General features: G+C 35.2%; 1 protein-coding gene across 1 annotated transcript; it reads left to right on the forward strand.

Annotated features, from left to right (window-relative positions):
* The first annotated feature begins 14278 nt into the window (after positions 1–14278).
* Positions 14279–20884, forward strand: LOC142235393 (uncharacterized). Its single transcript, XM_075306646.1, has 5 exons — positions 14279–19444; positions 19542–19585; positions 19644–20241; positions 20314–20479; positions 20787–20884. Exons 1-5 carry the CDS (start codon positions 14279–14281, stop codon positions 20882–20884), a joined length of 6072 nt encoding a protein of 2023 aa, XP_075162761.1.
* The last annotated feature ends 334 nt before the right edge of the window (positions 20885–21218 follow it).

Genomic DNA, 21218 nt, shown 5'->3' on the forward strand with positions numbered 1-21218 from the left:
AAAAAATGAGTAACTCTAGCACTCCAATACTCCAATAGTTTTAACATCTCATTTGCGATTTGCGAATCCGAATTTCAGAACATGGGGTAATCTCCCAGTTAAAATTTCTCCAATATGCGAAATTTTCCTTGCATTTAAATTTTTTTTTATCCACCAAAAAAAAAAAAATAATAAACAAGTATATACAGCCGGGCCGAATCTTAAATACCCACCACCATGAATCAAATATCATAGTTTCCTTTAAAATTTCAGGGGGGTTTGATGACAGATATTCTCCCAAGCAAAGCCGTCCAACTAGTACACTTCCCGAAGATAAATTTAAAGATTTTACCAATGAAGACTATATCAGATTTTGGATTTAAAAGAACCTATTTTGTTTGAGTTTTAGAGGAATCATTATCATCTCTTATAAGTGTGCAAGAAAATGATGAAATAACATCTTGATTGGAAATCTAAAATCTCTAGATTTTCACCCCCATTATTTAAATGATTACGAGAAGTAAAACATGGAAATTTTACATTCATTTTCAAGCAATTTTCAGCATCAGTGCGCCTTCTATACACTCAAGAAGTGAAATCGGTCTATATGGAGGCCTTTTGTGCAAATTGGATAGAAACTAGGGTTTCTATAATCCAAAGAAATAAAATCTGGAGATCGGTCTATATGGGGGATATACGAGTACAAACACATGGACCAATACACGCCATTTTCGGCACACGTATTTGTGGTACTACAATACCTCTAGATTTTAAATTTCAGACAAATTGGATAAAAACTACGGTTTCTATAATTCCAACAAGTAAAATCGGGAGATCGGTCTATATGGGTGCTATACCAAAACATGAACCGATACTCACCATTTTTGGCATACCTCTTTATGGTCTTAGAATACCTCTAGATTTCAAGTTTCAGGCAAATTGGATAAAAACTACGGGTTTTATAAGCCCAAGACCCCAAATTGGGAAGTCGGTTTATATGGGGACTATATCAAAACCTTGACCGATATAGCCCATCTTCGAACATGACCTGCCTGCAGACAAAAGACGAGTTTGTGCAAAATTTCAGCACGATTGCTTCACTATTGAAGATTGTATCGTGATAACAACAGACAAACAGGCGGACATCGTTATATCGTCTTAGAATTTCTCCCTGATCAAGAATATATATACTTTATATAGTCGGAAATCGATATTTCGAAGTGTTACAAACGGAATGACAAACTTATTATACCCCCGTCACCATTCTAAGGTAGTGGGTATAAAAACAGTGAACCCTCGAGGTCACCTATTATGGTTTAGTTAAAATTTCTCAAATGTGATCAACTTTCCTTCAATTTAAATTTTTTTTTGATCGAATGAACTAAAAATTTGCCCATTTAGAACTTGGTATAGCTCAAAAGACGTAATTTAACTAAAATTACTCATTTTTGAAAGTCTCGAATACTATTTAACTAAAATTTACTAACTTTAGAAAAATCTCAACTGTGAATTTCGAATTGTGGACTTCATTTGCTTAAAATTTTTCTTTCTCATTTTTAACTCATGCCAATAAAGTAAGCAACAATAATTAAAATAACTTAAATATTCTCACATTTGACAAAATTTTCTAATTTTTATACCCTCCACCATACACTCAAAAAAATATTGTCGTGCCAAAGATTTCATGTCCTTAAAATACGAATGCATATTTTGCTTAGAATAGAAGACGCATTTCTCTAATATAAAGTTTTTTCCTTGTTCAAAAGTCGATAAACTTTTCAATGAAGTCGTATTGTCCTTATAATTAAGTGATTTCACTTAAAAATGGGAGTCATAACATGAAAGAAAAATTTTTTTGGGGTAAGGTCATTTTGACTTTATTAATTCAGAAAAATTCTTTAAATTGAATGAAATTGTCTTTAAATTAGTTGTCTTTTTGCATCTTGACTACACAGCAACAAATCGTTCAAATATAGGACATGTTTTTCAAAACTTCATTTTAAAGAAGTTTTTTACTTCAAACATAGCATAATTTCTACTGGAAGTCGAGTCCTAATTTGGAAAATAAAGTTGCCGTTAACTCGTTTTTAAAGGACTTTGATGGCATATGAAAAAAACCTGAAAACACGAATAATTAAAAGTTGCTTCCTAGAATCAAGTACACAAAACCCAAATTTAAAAGAGAATTGTGTCTTAAAAGTATCCTTACTTGTATTCTCCGCTTCTTTGGCTCGGAATCAATACAAAAATTGTTAAAGTAAATACAAAATCTTTGGAACCGGGCATGCTTCATTTTTCAGTGTAGGATGGGGGGTATATTAACTTTGTCATTTCGTTTGTAACATATCGAAATATTGGACTAAGACCCCATAAAGTATATATATTCTGGGTCGTGGTGAAATTCCGAGTCGATCTAAGCATGTCCGTCCGTCTGTTGAAATCGCGCTAACTTCCGAACGAAACAAGCTATCGTCTTGCCACGTAGCATAAGTAGTTGTTATTGATGTCGGTCGGATGGTATTGCAATTGGGCCGTATTGGACCACTTTTGCGTATAGCTCCCATATATACCGACGCCCAGATTGAGCTTGCGGAGCCTCTTAGAGAAGCGACTTTCATCCGATCCGGCTGAAATTTAGTACGTGGTGTTAGTATGTGGTCTCTCACAACCATGCAAAAATTGGTTCATATCGGTCCATAGTTATATATAGCCCCCATATGAACCGATCCCAAGATTTGAACTCCGGAGCCTCTTGGAAGAGCAAAATTCACCCGATCCGGTTGAAATTTGGTACGTGGTGTTAGCATATAGTCTCTAACAACCATGCAAAAATTGGTATATATCGGTCTATAGTTATATATAGCCGATCCACACAAAAATTGGTCCATATCGGTTCATAATCGTGGTTGCCACTCGAGCCAAAAATAATCTACCAAAATTTTATTTCTATAGACTATTTTGTCAAGATTTTATTTCTATATAAAATGTTGTCAAAATTTTATTTCTATAGAATATTTAGTTTCTATAGAAAATTGGTCCACGTCACTCTATAGTTATATAAATCATGGTTGCCACTCGAGCCAAAAATAATCTACCAAAAGTTTATTTCTATAGAATATTTTGTCAAGATTTTATTTCTATAGAAGATTTTGTCAAAATTTTATTTCTATAGAAAATGTTGTCAAAATTTTATTTCTACAAAAAAAAAAAAATTTGCCAAAAATTTATTTCTATAGATTTTTTTTTTCAAAATTTTATTTTTATAGAAAATTTAATTTCTATAGAAAATTGGTCCACATCAGTCTATAGGTTAGGTTAGGTGGCAGCCCGATGTATAAAGCTCACTTAGACTATTCAGTCCTTTGTTATACCACATTGGTGAACTTCTCTCTTATCACTGAGTGCTGCCCGATTCCATGTTAAGCTGAATGACAAGGGGCCTACTTTTTATAGCCGAGTCCGAACGGCGTTCCACATTGTAGTGAAACCGCTTAGAGAAGCTTAGAAACCCTCAGAAATGTCACCAGCATTACTGAGGTGGGATAATCCACCACTGAAAAACTTTTTGGTGTTCGGTCGAAACAAGAGTCGAACCCACGACCTTGTGTATGTAAGGCGGGCATGCTAACCATTGCACCACGGTGGCTCCCGACACAAGGACGAATGTCATTGAAATTGGAAAAAATCATATCAAATTTAGATGTAGCTCTCATATATATATATATATGTGTCATATCACCCTTATTTATTAACCGATCTCACTCGAATTTAGCACAATTTAATCTTCTATAGTATCACCTAAACATGCACAAATTCATCGAAATCGGTTCAGATTCAGATATAGCTTCCATCTCTATGTATAGCCCAATTTTGCCAAAATTTCCCATATTTCGTCATAATAACCTTATTTATTAACTGATCTTTGTCAAAGTTGGCGCAATGTTATTTTGTGTAGTAACAGCTATATTATTTATTTATTAACCAATCTTACTAAAATTTAAAATTCAGATCTATTAACCGATGTTATTCAAACTTACATATAGCTTTTACATAACCATATCGCACGATTTTCACATTTCATTCATTTGTAATAATAGACTAAAAATTAGTTGTAACTAATTCCGTAGGTAAAAAATCAAGTATATATGACTACAGTCACATTACCGATTTTATTGGAATATATCAAACATATGGTCATATTTGTCGAACCAAGGCCGTATTAGGGGGGGATGAGGGGGATCCAACCCCCCCCCAAATGAATGAATATTTTTATATAAATAAATATATATTTTTAGCTGCATAGAAAAATGTTATCGAAGATGTTGAAGAAAAGCTGGAGGTTTTATTTTGGAAAACGCTTACCTATAAAACTTGCACAAATCATAGAATACTTGTTGAAAAGCCCGTCAAACGACGGTCGAAAAAACAAATTGTTTTTGTTCTCGCACCACAAATTTCATTTTTGGAAAATGTATTTCTGCTTTTTATGTGTGTTTGTTGTTCTTTTTGTGACTCGCTTTGTTTGGCCATTGCAACAACAACGAAACAGCCAAACACACATGTGTAAATGAAATGGCGCAAAACCTGCGAAAAGAACCTGCCTAATTCAGCGATGGAAGCAATAAAGAGATATTTCCAAACGTGCATATTCTTTTAAAAATTTTGGTCACTTTGCCAGTTACTCAGGGATGGAAAATACAATTTTTAAGAAAGTACAAAAAAGGTATTTTTTGAGCGGAAAGGTACATTTTACTAAATTTCAACAAAAATTTCACTGGAAGATTATTGTCAAGAGACTGAATTTTAAAGAAAATAAAATTTTGACAAAATTTTCTATATAAATAAAATTTTGCAAAAATTTTCTATAGAAATAAAATTTTCAAAAAAAAAAATCTATAGAAAAAAAATTTTGCAAAATTTTTTCTATAGAAATAAAATTTTGCAAATGGAAGCAATAAAGAGATATTTCCAAACGTGCATATTCTTTTAAAAATTTTGGTCACTTTGCCAGTTACTCAGGGATGGAAAATACAATTTTTAAGAAAGTACAAAAAATGTATTTTTTGAGCGGAAAGGTACTTTTTACTAAATTTCAACAAAAATTTCACTGGAAGATTATTGTCAAGAGACTGAATTTTAAAGAAAATAAAATTTTGACAAAATTTTCTATATAAATAAAATTTTGACAAAATTTTCTATATAAATAAAATTTTGCAAAAATTTTCTATAGAAATAAAATTTTCAAAAAAATTCTATAGAAAAAAAATTTTGCAAAATTTTTTCTATAGAAATAAAATTTTGCAAAAATTTCCTGTAGAAATAACATTTTTACAAAATTTTCAATTGAAATAAAATTTTGTCAAAATTTTCTATAAAAATAAAATTTTGCAAAAATTTTATATAGAAATAAAATTTTGACAACATTTTCTACCGAAATAAAAAATCGATAATATAGAATCGCATTCTTTTTTCGACTAAAACATTCTTGAAGTTCAATAAAATCCTGTGTTTGACTATGTCTTTTACAAAATCGAGATTTTCTTCCCACATGAACATGTCTGTTTTGCCATATTTGTAAAAGACTATTAGCAAATAAGGTTAATAAAGACTTTCTCAAAATATTAAAATATTTTGTCAAAGCTATTGTACCATTAATCTGATATCGACTCAAAAATGTATACACAAAAGGTACTAAATCATTCGCGGGGGTACTACGGTACTGACCGGGGTGAAAAAGTTTTGAAAAGGTACACTGAAAAAACAGTGAACCCACCAGGAAGAAACTTTTTGGTTAATTTTAGAAAATTTTGAATATTGTTGGAAAATTTTAACAAAACAGTATTACAAACGCTGACATGTCGCCGATATCACAAAAATAAGTAAATATTTTTCGACAAATGCAAGAACATTTATTAGGTATAATTAATTTTTTTCACTTGTCAAAGAAAATTTTGTAGTTTGAAGGAAAAACTTGGAGTTAAAAAATGCAAGCATGTCTTTAGTGACATACGAAGTTCATGATGAACGCATTTTTGGTAAAATTTCCAAATTTAAAGAAATAATGAACTATTTTGTGGGAAGCGCGAATTTAGTAAATCTTTTTGCTTAATTTGAGGATAATTTTTTCCCGTTTTTTAGTTCATTTAACTAACGTACGCAAAAAATTATTAGAGTAAATGAAACTTTCTCCAAACATAATAATTCCATGAACTAAAATAGAGTTAAATTGGCTTTAGTGAAATAGAGAGTTCACTTTTTTTTGAGTGTACTATAGTACTGCATTTTCAATCCCTGCAGTTACTACGTGCTCATCCGAACGCTCATTTTCAACAATGAAGAGATTAATGACGTAACTTAGAAATTCGACTAGCGAGAGTAGACTCAAAGGATTGACATTAATGTCGGTTTATCGCCGAATAAATGTGCCGACTGAAGAAGTAATTGATTTATTTGCTGCCCAAAAAGCCCGTCGGCTCAATTTAATATTATAAAAATATTGTATACATACCTATGCATAAACAAAATTTTCTACACATGAGATTATATGAATATTTTTTTTTAAAGTTGAACCAGCCCACCCCCCCCCCCCCCCCCCCAATTAAAATCCTGGCTACGGCCTTGTGTCGAACCTATTCACCGGTGTTTCTCAAAATATATATAAGACACACCTGCAAAGTATCCCTCATATCGAGTGTGGTTGTGATATCCCATATGAAGGCATATGTCAACATATTATCAAGAAACTTTTACCAATTCATCACCAACTCATGTATTAACTGATCTTATTTAAGTTTAGAACAGGACAATACTTTTAAACGCCTATTGGATTTGAGAAATAGCAGACATTTCTGTTCAGATTTGGATAAAGCTGCCATAAACACGTACCCCTCAATTTTCTTAAATACGGAAATACGGTTTATCCCCAGAGCATATTTTAATAATACCCCACAAATGTAGAGGTGACTTGGGGTATGATATAGTCGGCCCCTCTCGACTTTCTTCGTTACTCACTTGTTATTTGTTAAAAAATAACTTTTACATCCTAGCAAAAAAAGCGTAGCCAAAAAAGTAGTGAAAATTTTCTTTTTGGATCCGGAAGTGGTGCCAAATTGACGCAGAAGCGATGAATTTAACAGTGGATTGTCATAATACGGATGTTCACCATTTCAACAGCCGCTACTCTGAATTTGCATCACTTTTTAAGGTGTGAGGTGAATTCAGTGTTTTGGATGTGAATTAAGAATTTTTGTGATATTTTGACAAATACATAATTTTTATTTTTTTATGGTTTTTAATGCATTATAACAGCGGGATATGAAAAAAATTACTCAAATGAACTTCCTGTGCAGTTAAAATAAAGAACATCTTTGGGAGAGCATTTTTGGAAGTTCTTTTAAAATTGTGCCTTGAGAAGAACTTCCAAATTTTTTTGCTGGGATTTAGACTTTTTGAGTTTTAAAAAATATTCCATTAAAAATTTAATTGATTCAACAAATTTTTTAATTGACTCAAAAATCAATCACAAAAATTAACGGTATCAATTATTTTTTTTATTGATTCTATCATTTCTGTGATTAAAGACATATCAATTAAAAAATAAATTGGATCAATTAATTTCGTCACTGAATCAGAAAAAATTTGCCTGCAGCTAAACGACCTAAATACATTTCCGATAGAAAATATGTGCAGGAATGGAAACCAACTCTCATGTACGTTTGTCCAGCAGTTTTGAGTTCGCCAGAGATAATGATTTCCCACATTTGGTAGGCACAGCTAAAATAATTCTACTCTCTTCACATAAATCGAAGTAAAACTCTGGCTTCTGGGATGATATATGTGCATATCGGGCGATAGATATATAAGCGAGCTATATCTAAATCTCAACCGATTTGATCTAAAATCAATAGGGTTCTATTCACAAAAATGCGTTCACAGACTAACGGACATGGCTAGACCGACTCATGGACTGGCCCTGACCATTATTGCCAAAGGCACAATGTACCTCGTCCCTTTCAGGTTGTTGCAAACATATGCACTGACTCATAATACTCTATTAGAGAGTGTGGCTCAGGGTATAACAAGTTTGAAATAAAGCCATTGACATTTCAAAAAGTGTCATAGCTTATCGATGCTCGAAAACCTTACACTGAAAAGAGCCAAGGATTTGCTTCGCTTGCACAAAAGTAGTTAGTTTCCGAATATTCTTTTCACCGATGAGAAATTATTGAAAATTGAGCAGATTTTGAATAAACGAAATCGCTAGGGCCACCGTAACAGCCGGTGGTCGCTCCTCGTTCGTATTCATCGTCCTTGGTGTCAAAATAAACGCCGAATATTATCGGAAAAAGGACCTAAAGCCCTAGACAGACAAACATTTCGGTCGCAGACCATTCCAACATAACTCAGCACCATCAAACTCAGCACTCGTCAATCAAGAGTGGATTAAAAAGGACGTTCCTCTCCTCTATAGCACAATGGCCACCAAAATCTCCTCATTTTTGAGTGTATGGTTGGCACTAACAAATACCAAAGTATCGATGATGCTAAGACGGCGCTTCGTCGGAAATGAGAAGTGGATGTGTAGGCATTTTGAAATCCATTATTCGTGCTTTTTTTCTGAAATTTCATTCCTTTGATAAGTAAATATTAAAAAACTGAAAAAAATATTGAGCTTTATTTTGTTGTGTTGCATATCGGCCAGCCTGCATATCTTCCGGTATTTATGCACTTATACCACCTCAGATGATCACTTTCATAACCGTGAGTGTATACACTCACGTGATCTATGTGCCGATTTGGGTAGGTTAGAGATACATTGAAGAAAAAATATTCTTTTTTGAGGAAAGAATTTTCTTCTGACTCAAAAAAAAAAACTTTAAGAGCAAATAAAAAAAAAATAGAGACAATCGTTGGAACATTTGCCAAAAATGTCAGTTAAAGTGCTATTAAAGAATATATTTTTGTACCAAATGGGAATTTCGTTTGTCTAAATTTTCGTTCTGAAGGAAATATTTTTTCTTTGGGTGTAGATATTACTAAATGAGAGGATTTTGGAATGGTCTGCAAAGTGGACTTTAGACATTCCTTACTAATTTTACGTAAGGCTACAAAAAATAATAATATGTTGCAAACACAATATTATTGGATTCACGTTTATTGTATGGTATATTAAATATGTTTCCCTCTCAGCGGAGGAGCACGTGTATGTTTATCGTATATTACTAATCGGTAACAATTGATACATTCTCATCGATGTTTTTTGCTGCCATTGCTGTTGCTAAGTCACCCTTCCACTGAAAGCTGAAAGCACTTAGTAGGAAAGACAACAAAGGCAGGATAAAATTGTCTTTTATATGAAACCATCATGTGGCTCATGAATTACCCTCTAAAAACCGAAGAATGGAAAATTATCCAGCAATAAATTTTTCAAAAGCCTCTTTCGGAATGAATGAATGAAATATTCAAAAACCTGACTGTGGAATAAATGAGAGATCGGCCGTATGAGAGATGGGCACACATACGTATGCAGTAAACAATTTCAGCTGTTTTTGTGATATTATCCTTGTGGTCTTTTGTTGGATACAAAAACCAACAGCAATAGGACCATTCAGTTTTAGTAATGCAACTCAAAGGATTCAGCGGTATGCTAAAAATTCCAAACGAGTAATTGTGAATTCCATTCATTGGGTTTTCTGCGAATACAGGATATTCTCTTGTTCAAGGAAGGTGTGCTATGTTTGTGACTCGTGTTTACAATACGAAGGGGGGAGAAGTGTTATGATCATTTGAGTATTTTGTTTTCCGGTATACAAGAGATCAATTCATATTTCTTGAAAAGAAATTAGAAAATATAAAAATAGCAAATGTGTAAATCTCCTAACGCATTGGTGGCATACTGATGATATTGTTCTAAGGATGACACATCATCTGCTGGAATTGGAGAGAGACAAACACGATGATGTCATGATTTTGTGCCAGCAATTCAGGACTAAAATCAGCTGTCATGCACTGCTTGCACTTGGTTCGCTTATGTCATACTGATTAATTGTCTTAAATCAAGGAGGTGTTATTTCTCTCCTTTGTCTCTTACTCTCTCTCTCTCTCTGTCACAGAACACGTTTTGGTCCTTTCAAATTTATGAAAATTGATGAATGACTAACTCAAGAGCCCTAATTAAGGGTCCCATTAGGCAAAAATGGTGGTGAGTGGAATAACTGCCTCTGAGTTGTTTTTCATTCATTTGTACCGTTCTCTATTAATAAAAGTCAAAAACAGCTGTTGTAAAACGTTTGATTTTAAAATGAATGCAACTTCCTCCCTTCGTTTATCGAGTTTGAGAATTTGAAAGCGAAACCCTTCTGCTCATACAGCTGATACGAGTATTGAAATAAATACATATGTTTCCGTTTTCATCTTTTGATTTCCCTATGAATTAATCCAAGTTTAAGCAGGCCACACAAGGGACGGTACTTACTATAAGATGACCCTTCCATTCGTAGATTTCCAACCATGTAATCCTGTTAAATTTTTGATGAGGATACAATTCAAGGATAATCCAACGATTTCAGTCTATCTGTTTGTTGAAGTCGTCATCCTAGATCTATCAATTAGGATGGTAACATATAGAGGAGAATCTCTGTACCTTCAAAATATTTTACTCTTGTCAATTGTGTATATGTGTTATAAAAGATGATTTTTTAAGAGCTATAGGAAATTTTTCGAAAATTCGGAAAAATGCATGAAATCTTTATTACACCCACAACCATAGAATGGTGATGGGGGTATTCTGAGACGTCATAATAATGGCCGCCTGTTTTGAAGGTATTTTAAGACCACCAATAGCTGTACGGAATATGGTAGGTATAGTTCCGTGTTTTGATATAGACCGATCTCCCGAAAAGCAACTTTTCGTCGAAATTTGGAACATAATCGCAGCAAAAACAGCGCCAACAAAAAAGTAGTGAAAATGTTCTTTTTGGATCCGGAAATGGTGCCAAATTGATGCAGAAGCGACGAATTTAACATGGGCTTGTCATAGGATGGAAATTCACTAATTCAGCAGCCGCTACGCTGAATTTGCATCACTTCTTAAGATGTGAGGCGAATTCAGTGTTTTGGATGTGAATTAAGAAATTTTGTGATATTTTGACAAATAAATAATTTTTAATTTTTTTTATGATTTTAAATGCATTATAACGCTTGTCTGGAACGTTTGTCATCAAACATTTTCAAAAATTCGGAATTTTTCTAGAAATGATTTACCATTTTTCGCCTAAATTTAAATAATTTGTACCAGTTTTTTAATTCTGTTTTTAACCTATTTGAAAAAAAAAAAATAAAATAAATTTCCTATTAAAAATATGAAAAAAGTGGGATATAAAAAAATTGACTCAAATGAACTTTCTGTGCAGTTAAAATAAAGAACATCTTTGAGAGGGTGTTAACATTTGTAAGCCAATGTCCCGAAAAATTACCGCCATCTGTGAAAGTTCCTGTACTCAAACTTCATGAATAGTGCGTGTCTACGTATCCTTGAGATATGGCCACTTCATTTGGGCTTGGGATTTTTTCTATTAGTTATAAGGCTATTATTACTCGTTTATTTTTTATATATTGTTGTTATTGTATGAATTTGATTAAGTATTGTTGAACTAACCTTCTGAATTGTGTGGAAGACATTTTGAATTAAATACCTTTTTGAATTGTATAGAAAAATCTAATCTTGAAATCGGTATTATTTATAAAAATATAAATGGTGTTAATAAAATCATACCTGTGAACTGAAAAACTTTGTGTTCTCATTAAGCACAGATTTCTCTGAACCATTTGGTTTGGACTATATGGTTTGTGTGTTTGGTTTGTAATTGGCTTCCACGGTGCTCCACCAGATACCTTAATTACACCCCTGGATTTTTGCCATAGGGGAAACAAGGTCCTTCGAACCGGATTTTTGGAGCAAGGGAGGCACCTTATCGAACAAAGAAGCGACGAAGTGTTTAATCCAAACCAAATTCAAGAATTAGTGATTTGATTGTTTTGTTTCATATGTTGAAACATTTATGTTCCCTCGTATTCTCAGCTGATCTGGCAACTCTTGACCTTTTTGCTGACGTTCACATTCTCTCTTTATTGCAAGAGCCGTCAATTGTTTTTTAGTTTGGATAGTGCAATTTATAGTGAGTTTTTTTTTCGGAAGTAAATAAAATTTCTACACCAGACACATAAACAATGAAATAAACATAGGAAATTTCAAGAAAAGTGAAAAGTGAAAAAAAAAAGAAAATAATAATTGAAGAATACGAATACAGACTGTGTGAAAGTGAAACAGATATGTACTGATGTGCAAAAAGAACTTTGTGAAATAGCGCGAGACTTTTCTCTCTGTCCTATTTTGTCGACGAGGTTTGTTGTTGCATTTTTTCGGAATCAAGGTATGTCACCACAATTTATTTAATTCTGCCCACCAGTTATACATATTGGAATACTAACTCCTGTCATTTATAAAATTGTTTCGACCTCTTTAAAATAAGATGTGATTTGCGTCGTTTTTTTGGGTTAATATTTCCGTATGATACTTCTTTATTATAAAATTATATGTCCTAATATATTATCAATCTGAAGTTATGAAGAGAGAATTCGAGTTTGTCTCTCCCATTGTTTTATTTTAGTCGAGATCAGTGTGGTTAATTTGGCGTGTGAAGAAATAAAGACTATTTTTTTTATTGATTGAAAGTAATACTCATTTTGTTTTTATTTTTTCCCGTATTCATTGACCACAAATCCTTTTCAAAGATAGAAATTCTGCGTTTATACGTGAATAGCGTATTGCGAATGCAAGCGATTTGCTTTTTTTTGGTTTTGTAAATTTTAAGCTGATTTTCATGGCATAGTTATCGACGGTATTTAGTTTGATGTGTGGGCAGCACTGTGATTATTTGATGGAAGGACACTTGAAATAGGAAGATGTGTCGCTTGCACATATAGTGATTATCGAAACCAAGCAAAAGTTATGAATTACATTATTTTCAGCAAATTTAGAAATATTTTGCTTGTGGCAAGTTGATATGAATTTTATCAATTGTTAAATGCAATTACATACTTTTTACTTCTCGCTTTTACTTCATTTGGTTTTTGTTATATGCTTGGTATCGTTACTCAGTTTCACTTGAGGAGACATATAATAAGGAGACGTGACAAGATATTTTCTTGGAAGTAACTCAGTATAACAAGAGGGGTCGTCTTGTTCGGGGTTTTTATTGTTCCTTTGTGTTTGCACTTGAAAAGTATTTCCGATTGAAAAGTTGATGTTGGTATATATGGAATTCATTTGATCGGTTGGTAAATGGAGTGGCTGATTTTTTTCGTTTTTTGTCATTTATTTATTATGATGGCAATTATTTCAGTTGACATTTAAATTTGATCTGAGCTACTTTCAAGTGAAAAGGACGTTGAGAATTTTGTTTGGGGATAATTGGTATCTACGTACGTACTGAGATCATTGATCGGATCTCTCGGGGCCCCAATTATATTTGTAATCGTGGAGTAAATTGATTATAGATAGGCGAATGATTGATTGTCTCCTCTACACAGGAAAGAATATCATTGATTGAAGCTGAACATTTTTTTTTCAACTAATCAATTTACTGATAAAATTAGCTTTTTAATCAAATTCGGAAGACTGAGTCAGTTGAAGGAAAAGGAAAGAAGAAAGGGTGATGAAAATTTTTTATTTTTGAATTTGTAATTTACGATATATTTCAAACACGCAATTGTTGATCCAAATAAGAACTCAAAGCCAATTCATAGGGTAGTTGAAGATAGTTACCTTTTTTAATTAAGAATTTAATTTGGTTTTGCAATCAACATCGATTATATTTTTGATTGAATCAATTAAGAAATTACTTGAAATTTGGAATCAATCAATTTTTTAATCAAGATTTTTTTCCTGTGCCCAATTGGAGCTATGATTGATACTATCATTTTCGTAATTGGAGATATTTCAATTAAAAAGTAGTTGGATCGATTGGTTTCGTGATTGAATCAGAAAGGAGATTTTTTGTGTATATAAGTTTAATTCAGTCTTGGGGCAGGTATTATTTGAATTTTTTTTTAACTGCACCACTTGACAGGTGAAGTGGCCGTGCCGAGAAGATTGATTAATTTTAATCAGGCTATTATTATTATTATTTATTTGTTAATCTTGATTGTTGCGGTAAATTTTTGTGGTTGAGGCAGCTTTAGTTGGAAAGTTAATTGGACTTGCGGAAGTTATACTTCTGGAGGCGGACAGATTTGCATTATGGAGGGTCCTGTTCTTTTACGGAAATTTAAGAGATTTGCCGCTTTGTTCTTGGATTTTGAGAATGAGTATAACGCAATGTCAAATGCCTCTCATACGATGTTCACTGTGGAGCTTCGTAAGGAGGAGTTTAAGAGTCTTTGGAATAAGGTAAAAACTTCTTATGAGAAATTTAGTATAGATTCTGACTTCTCGGAGGAACAGGAGAAAGAGGCGTCGGATCTTTTCAAACAGTGTAGGGAGGCGTACATCACATGCGCGGCGGCTATGGGGGAGCTTTCTCAGACGTTTTTGAATAGCTCCGTTCTCACATCGACGGCCCATTCGGTGAATCAAACGCCTCATCAGGTGGAGGATATTAGAACAAATGACCATCGCTTGCGATTACCTCCTTGCACCACCGAGATTTTTAAAGGTGACTATCTTTCTTGGCCGTCATTTAGAGATATGTTTACGGCAGTTTATATCGATTGTAGATCCATAACTGCAGTTGAGAGATTGTTTTATTTACGTCAGAATACTCAGGGTGAAGCCTTGGAAATTGTTAAGAAGTCACCACTGACTCACGAGGGGTTTGAAATGGCGTGGAACAATCTGAAGGATAGGTATGAGAATAAGCGAATTCTTGTAAATACCCAATTGAAAATACTTTTCAACCTGACCCCAGTTAGATCGGAAACCGCTCATGATATAAAGAAGTTGCAAAGGGATATTAACAATTGCATGACTTCGCTTAATTTATATGGAATTGATATTGATAGTTGGGATCCTATCTTTGTGTTCTTGTGCTCCTCACGACTTCCGGTCACTACATTGTCTTTGTGGGAGCAGACTGTGAGGGAAAAGACCGAAGTCTCGAGATGGGCGGATCTCGATAACTTTTTGACCGCTCGTTTTCAGTCGTTGGAGACAGTTTTTGACTTGACACATAGTGGTGTTCATGAACAGGTGGGAAAACTAGATAATTCCACGGTCACACATAGAAGAGTTAAGACGTATCAGGCGGGTACCAATAAAGTCGTTTGTTTTATATGTTCTCAGGAACATTATCTTAAATATTGTAATAAATTCTTGAAGATGTCTCCAGAGGAACGATTTGGTATTGTCAAGAAGAATAACCTCTGTTTGAACTGTTTTAGTAACAACCATAGGGTATATCAATGTTCCAGTAAATTGAGCTGCGCCAAGTGTCAATCGAGACATAATACATTGTTACATCGCGAAGCTCGTGTAGCTTTAAGTACGGATGTAAAAGAGACTGAACCAAACGACCCTATTTTGATTTCTGAAGTTTCTACAGTTGATCAGGAGGTACAGAATTGTTTTGCTAGATCTCAACGGCAGGTATTACTAGGAACTACTCTGGTGAACATTAAGGTTAATGGAATTATGTATATTGCAAGGGCGTTACTCGACCCGGGTTCTCAGGCATCTTTTATATCTGAGAAACTTCAGAGACGCCTTGGCTTGCCAACTACGACGATAAGCGCAAGAATTTCAGGATTGAACAATGCGCTGGCGGGATTAACCCAGAAACAATGTACATTTGAATTAGCTTCCACATATCGAGATCATTCAGGAATTCAGATGTGTGGCTTGGTACTTCCCAAGCTGACTGGGAAACTTCCTAGTTCATCTATTTCTATTCCGAACAGCTTTTCTCTGGGAGATCTACAATTGGCCGATCCTAATTTTTCTAAAAGCAATCAGATAGATATCTTGATTGGGGCAGATTTTTATCCTGACATACTGTTGGATGGGGTTCAACGGAACGTTTTGGGTTCACTTGTTGCTCAGAACACGATATTTGGTTGGGTTTTGTCAGGACCTTTGGATAGTGAATGTAGCAGTTTTACTACTGTTGTATCTTTTTGTAATGAGATTTGTATGAATCTGCAATTGGAAAAATTTTGGAAATTGGAGGAGCTTCCAAAAGTGTCTGCGGTTACGGCAGAGGAGGAATATTGCGAAGAGTTGTTCAAGCGAACAACGACCAGATCCCTTGACGGTAGATTTGTGGTTAGTCTTCCTTTCAAACCGCAGCATTTGGAGGGAAAGGGATTGGGGCTATCGAAAACGAAGGCTTTTCGACAATTTCTACGAAACGAAGCTTCTTTGGTACGGAATATGGAATTGAAAGCGAAGTATGATACTGTCCTCGCTGAATATGAATCCTTAGGTCATATGATTCGGGTGGGCCCGCTTACAGAAAAGTGCACGGGGTATTATTTACCCCACCATGCGGTGGTAAAGCCAGAAAGAACGTCAACAAAGTTAAGGGTGGTTTTTAATGCATCCTATCCGACCTCAAGTGGACTTAGTTTGAATGACACTTTGTATCCTGGTCCCGTTTTACAAAATGATTTAATGTTGTTGATTATTCGCTGGCGATTCTATCGATACGTTTTTAATGGGGATATTGAAAAGATGTATCGGCAGATCCTATTGCATGACGAATTTACCCGTTTTCAGAGGATTGTTTTTCGAAGGGATCCCAATATGGATATTCAGGATTTTGAGTTAAAGACTGTTACTTTTGGTGTTAATTGTGCACCTTTTTTGGCAATTAGAAGTTTGTTGCAACTAGCTTCTGATGTGGAATGTGAATTACCATTCGCTTCAAAAATTTTGCGACATATGATGTATGCAGACGATGCACTTGCAGGGGCACATGAATTAGAAGTGGCAATAGAGGCTAGGAATCAACTAATTGCTGCATTATCCTCCGCTGGATTTACTATGAGAAAGTGGACCGCCAATGATGACAGAATTCTAAAGGATTTACCACAAGAACATCTTCTTAGTGAGCACTTTTTAGAAATTGACGATGAAAGCAAGACAAAAACTTTGGGTATCCGTTGGAATGCTAAAAGTGATACATTTTACTTTTCGATAAGACCCATTCATCTGAAGGACGATTACACGAAAAGGGAAGTTTTGTCCATAATAGCTTCATTGTTTGATCCTGCCGGGTGGTTGGGGCCAGTTATTATCGTGGCGAAAATATTGATGCAGCAAATATGGGCTGATAAAACTGGCTGGGACGAGTATTTGACTGCTCATAGTAAACAACGCTGGTTGCAGTTCATAAATGATTATGAGGCTTTAAACCATATTAAAGTAGAACGGTGGATAGGGTTTGACCCAAGCACTCATGTGGAAATACATGGATTTTCGGATGCCTCTGAGAGAGCATATGGAGCTTGTGTATATGTAAGGATAAGATCTAATAATGGTATCGTTCGAACTCACTTGCTGTTTGCAAAATCAAGGGTAGCACCTCTTAAAACTGTCTCTTTGCCAAGACTAGAACTGTGTGGGGCACTGTTATTGGCGGAGTTGATTGGTACATTACGGACCGAATTGAGTTTGAACAGTAATCATACCAAGTTCTATTGTTGGAGTGATTCGATGATAGTGCTCGCTTGGCTTCAGAAGCCCCCTTGTTCGTGGACGACATTTATTTCGAACAGAGTGTCGAAAATTGTTGATTTAGTTGGTGTAGATTGTTGGAGACACGTCAGGTCGGAACATAATCCAGCGGATATCATTAGTAGAGGCGTACAACCTAAGGATTTGATAGATAACTCGTTATGGTGGCATGGTCCATCTTGGTTGTCCGACGGAGGCAACGACTGGGAAATTGAGTCTCAACGAGAATTTTCTACCGAAGAGGAACGAAGAAGCATTAAGATATTCTTTACATACATCAAGAACTTTGAAGATGTGTTAGTCCGGTTTTCCTCTTATTCAAAGGCATTAAGGGTCATGGCATATGTCTACAGATTTATTTCATTACTTAGGAGAAAGTTCGATTCGGCCGCTGATGCAAAGATTTCGTTTAATGAATTGCAGGTTGTTAAACGGAAACTCATTATTATCACGCAAAAGGTATACTTTCCTGAAGAGTATTTAAATCTTACCAATGGTCAGCCTATCAATTCGAGTAGCAGCTTATTAAATTTGCACCCATTTGTCGACGAGGATGGATTAATTCGTGTTGGGGGTCGGCTTGCCAACGCCGTCTTCTTGTCTTTTAGTGAAAGACATCCTATTATTTTACCTTACAATTGTAAGCTGTCGCATCTCTTAGTATGCTTTATACACCAAGTTACTTTGCATGGAGGCATTCAGTTGATGCTGAGGGTTCTCAGAGCGGAGTTCTGGATTCCGAGGTCGAGGACGTTAATAAAATCGGTTATAGGTCGTTGCAAGACATGTACTATTCATGCTAAGAGATCACGCGAACAGATTATGTCTGCATTGCCAGTTGATAGAACTATACTTGAACGACCATTCACTCGAGTGGGTGTCGATTTTGCTGGACCTTATGACATCAAGAATTATACGGGCAGGGCTTGTTTGATCACTAAAGGATATGTTTCGATTTTTGTTTGCTTCGCCACAAGGGCAATACATTTGGAAGCTGTTAGTGACTTGTCTACACCCACCTTTCTGGCTGCTTTTGCAAGATTCGTTTCCCGACGTGGAAGCCCGAAGGACATGTACTCTGATAATGGAACAAATTTCGTCGGAGCTTCACGGGTATTAAAGTCAGATTTTCGAAATTTTATTCGAAATATAAGTTCAGAGGTTATGGAAACATATGTGAATAATGGAATACATTGGCATTTTAATCCCGCAGGGGCACCCCACATGGGAGGCTTGTGGGAAGCTGGCGTAAAGTCATTTAAACATCATTTCAGAAGGATAGCCTCAAATCTAAAGTACACATACGAAGAGTTTTCAACCCTTTTGGCTCGCATTGAAGCCTGTTTAAACTCTAGGACCCTTTGCCCATTGTCTGAGGATGTGTCTTGTATTGATGCTTTAACTCCTGGACATTTCCTGGTTGGAGGACCCCTTTTAGCCCCACCGGAACCTCAAATTAATGAAGCTCCAATTTCCATAATCAATCGTTGGCAGAGAGTGAAAGCGCTCAACCAGAATATATGCATACGATGGAAAGAAGAATACTTAAAAGAAATGTTTAAGAGAAGTAAATGGAAGACAGAAAAGCTAAATTTGAAGGTAAATGATATGGTTGTTGTGCGTGACGACAATTTAGCTCCAAACGAGTGGAGATTAGGTCGTATTACCAAGGTTTTTCCTGGCGTAGACGAAAAGGTCAGAGTAGCCGAGATCCAAACAGCACGAGGTCTTCTAGTTAGACCTATCGTTAAACTTGTTTTGCTTCCGACGGACTAATATCTTATAATATTTCGTATTTTTTTTTTTTTTTTTGTTTTGTTTATTATTTTAGAATCATGGTAAAAGCAAAGAGATATCTTCCAGAAAATCGCCAAGGTAAACAGAAAATTGTTTGCCGAATATGTTTAAAGGACCATCCACTTCGCTTTTGCAGTAAATTTCTGGCTATGAGTTATTCGGAGAGAATGAGAATAGTGTCGATATATAGACATTGTGCTGGTTGTTTGGCTCATGACCATACATGGCGTACATGTAAAAGTGAGGGACGTTGCAAAAAATGTGGTGATATGCATCATACATTGCTACATAAACCCGGACCTAGTTCGTCTGCAAGGGTAGTAAAAAGCGTCGTAAAGAGGTTAGGACCTCGTTCGTCCCAACCTAAAACCGGATCTGGACCTCGTTCGTCCATAAGCCCCTCAACTAGTGGACCTCGTTCGTCTAATTTGTCTTCTGTAGCTGGACCAAGTTCGTCCACAGAAGGTAACAAAATAGCCAAAGGTTCAGCTCTCAATTCGAGAAAACGTACTCGTTCTCCAGACAGAAGTAGACGAAATAAACATGCATCGCAACAAGTAATTCCATACAAATCCAGAAATGTGGTAAAAGGTGGATTTCAAGAACGTAGATGGGGTCCGTCCACGACCTACACCATTCAAGAAACCATAATGATCCGACCGACGGCGATGGTAAAAATTGTGAGTGGCAATCGTTGCGTCAATGAAAGGGTTCTTATTGATCCAGGGTCAGAGGTATCTATAATAGAGGAGTCGTAAGTGCATCGCATAGGTCAAAAAATTATTCGCGTTGGAAACTCCTATAAGTGTGCTTTGCGTTTGCATGGATGTTATGGAATAGGCAGCCCCGTCGAAATGTATGCAGAAGTACGTAAAAAGTTTGCCGTACTGACACCGAGACAGTCTGTTGATATGAATATAGTTGATGAGTATCCTGGATTGCAACTAGCTGATCCTACCTTCTATTCTTCGGGTTACATACACCTTTCGTTAGGGGGTGATGTATATTCTAAGATTATCCGAAACGGCGTTGCTGGTGGAACATTTGGAAAGCCACTTGCTCAGTTTACCATTTTTGGGTATATTATATCCGGAGGGTGCTCACCTTAAGTAAATAACTTGGAGCATTTCGTGGACCTTTAAATCTTTTCAATTATTTATACTGGATGGATAAAGTTAACTAAAGTAAATTGGAGAAAATTTTTTAAATTAGAGATTCGCTTGATGGACAATGGGATCAGGTATACTCTTTTGCAAATTACTATTATTTTTTATTGCAGGTTACTGCAAGGGGGCCGGGATGTTAACATTTGTAAGCCAATGTCCCGAAAAATTACCGCCATCTGTGAAAGTTCCTGTACTCAAACTTCATGAATAGTGCGTGTCTACGTATCCTTGAGATATGGCCACTTCATTTGGGCTTGGGATTTTTTCTATTAGTTATAAGGCTATTATTACTCGTTTATTTTTTATATATTGTTGTTATTGTATGAATTTGATTAAGTATTGTTGAACTAACCTTCTGAATTGTGTGGAAGACATTTTGAATTAAATACCTTTTTGAATTGTATAGAAAAATCTAATCTTGAAATCGGTATTATTTATAAAAATATAAATGGTGTTAATAAAATCATACCTGTGAACTGAAAAACTTTGTGTTCTCATTAAGCACAGATTTCTCTGAACCATTTGGTTTGGACTATATGGTTTGT

The sequence above is a fragment of the Haematobia irritans genome, chromosome 4 (genome assembly GCF_050003625.1).
Source record: "Haematobia irritans isolate KBUSLIRL chromosome 4, ASM5000362v1, whole genome shotgun sequence".
Classification (NCBI taxonomy): Eukaryota; Metazoa; Arthropoda; class Insecta; order Diptera; family Muscidae; genus Haematobia; species Haematobia irritans.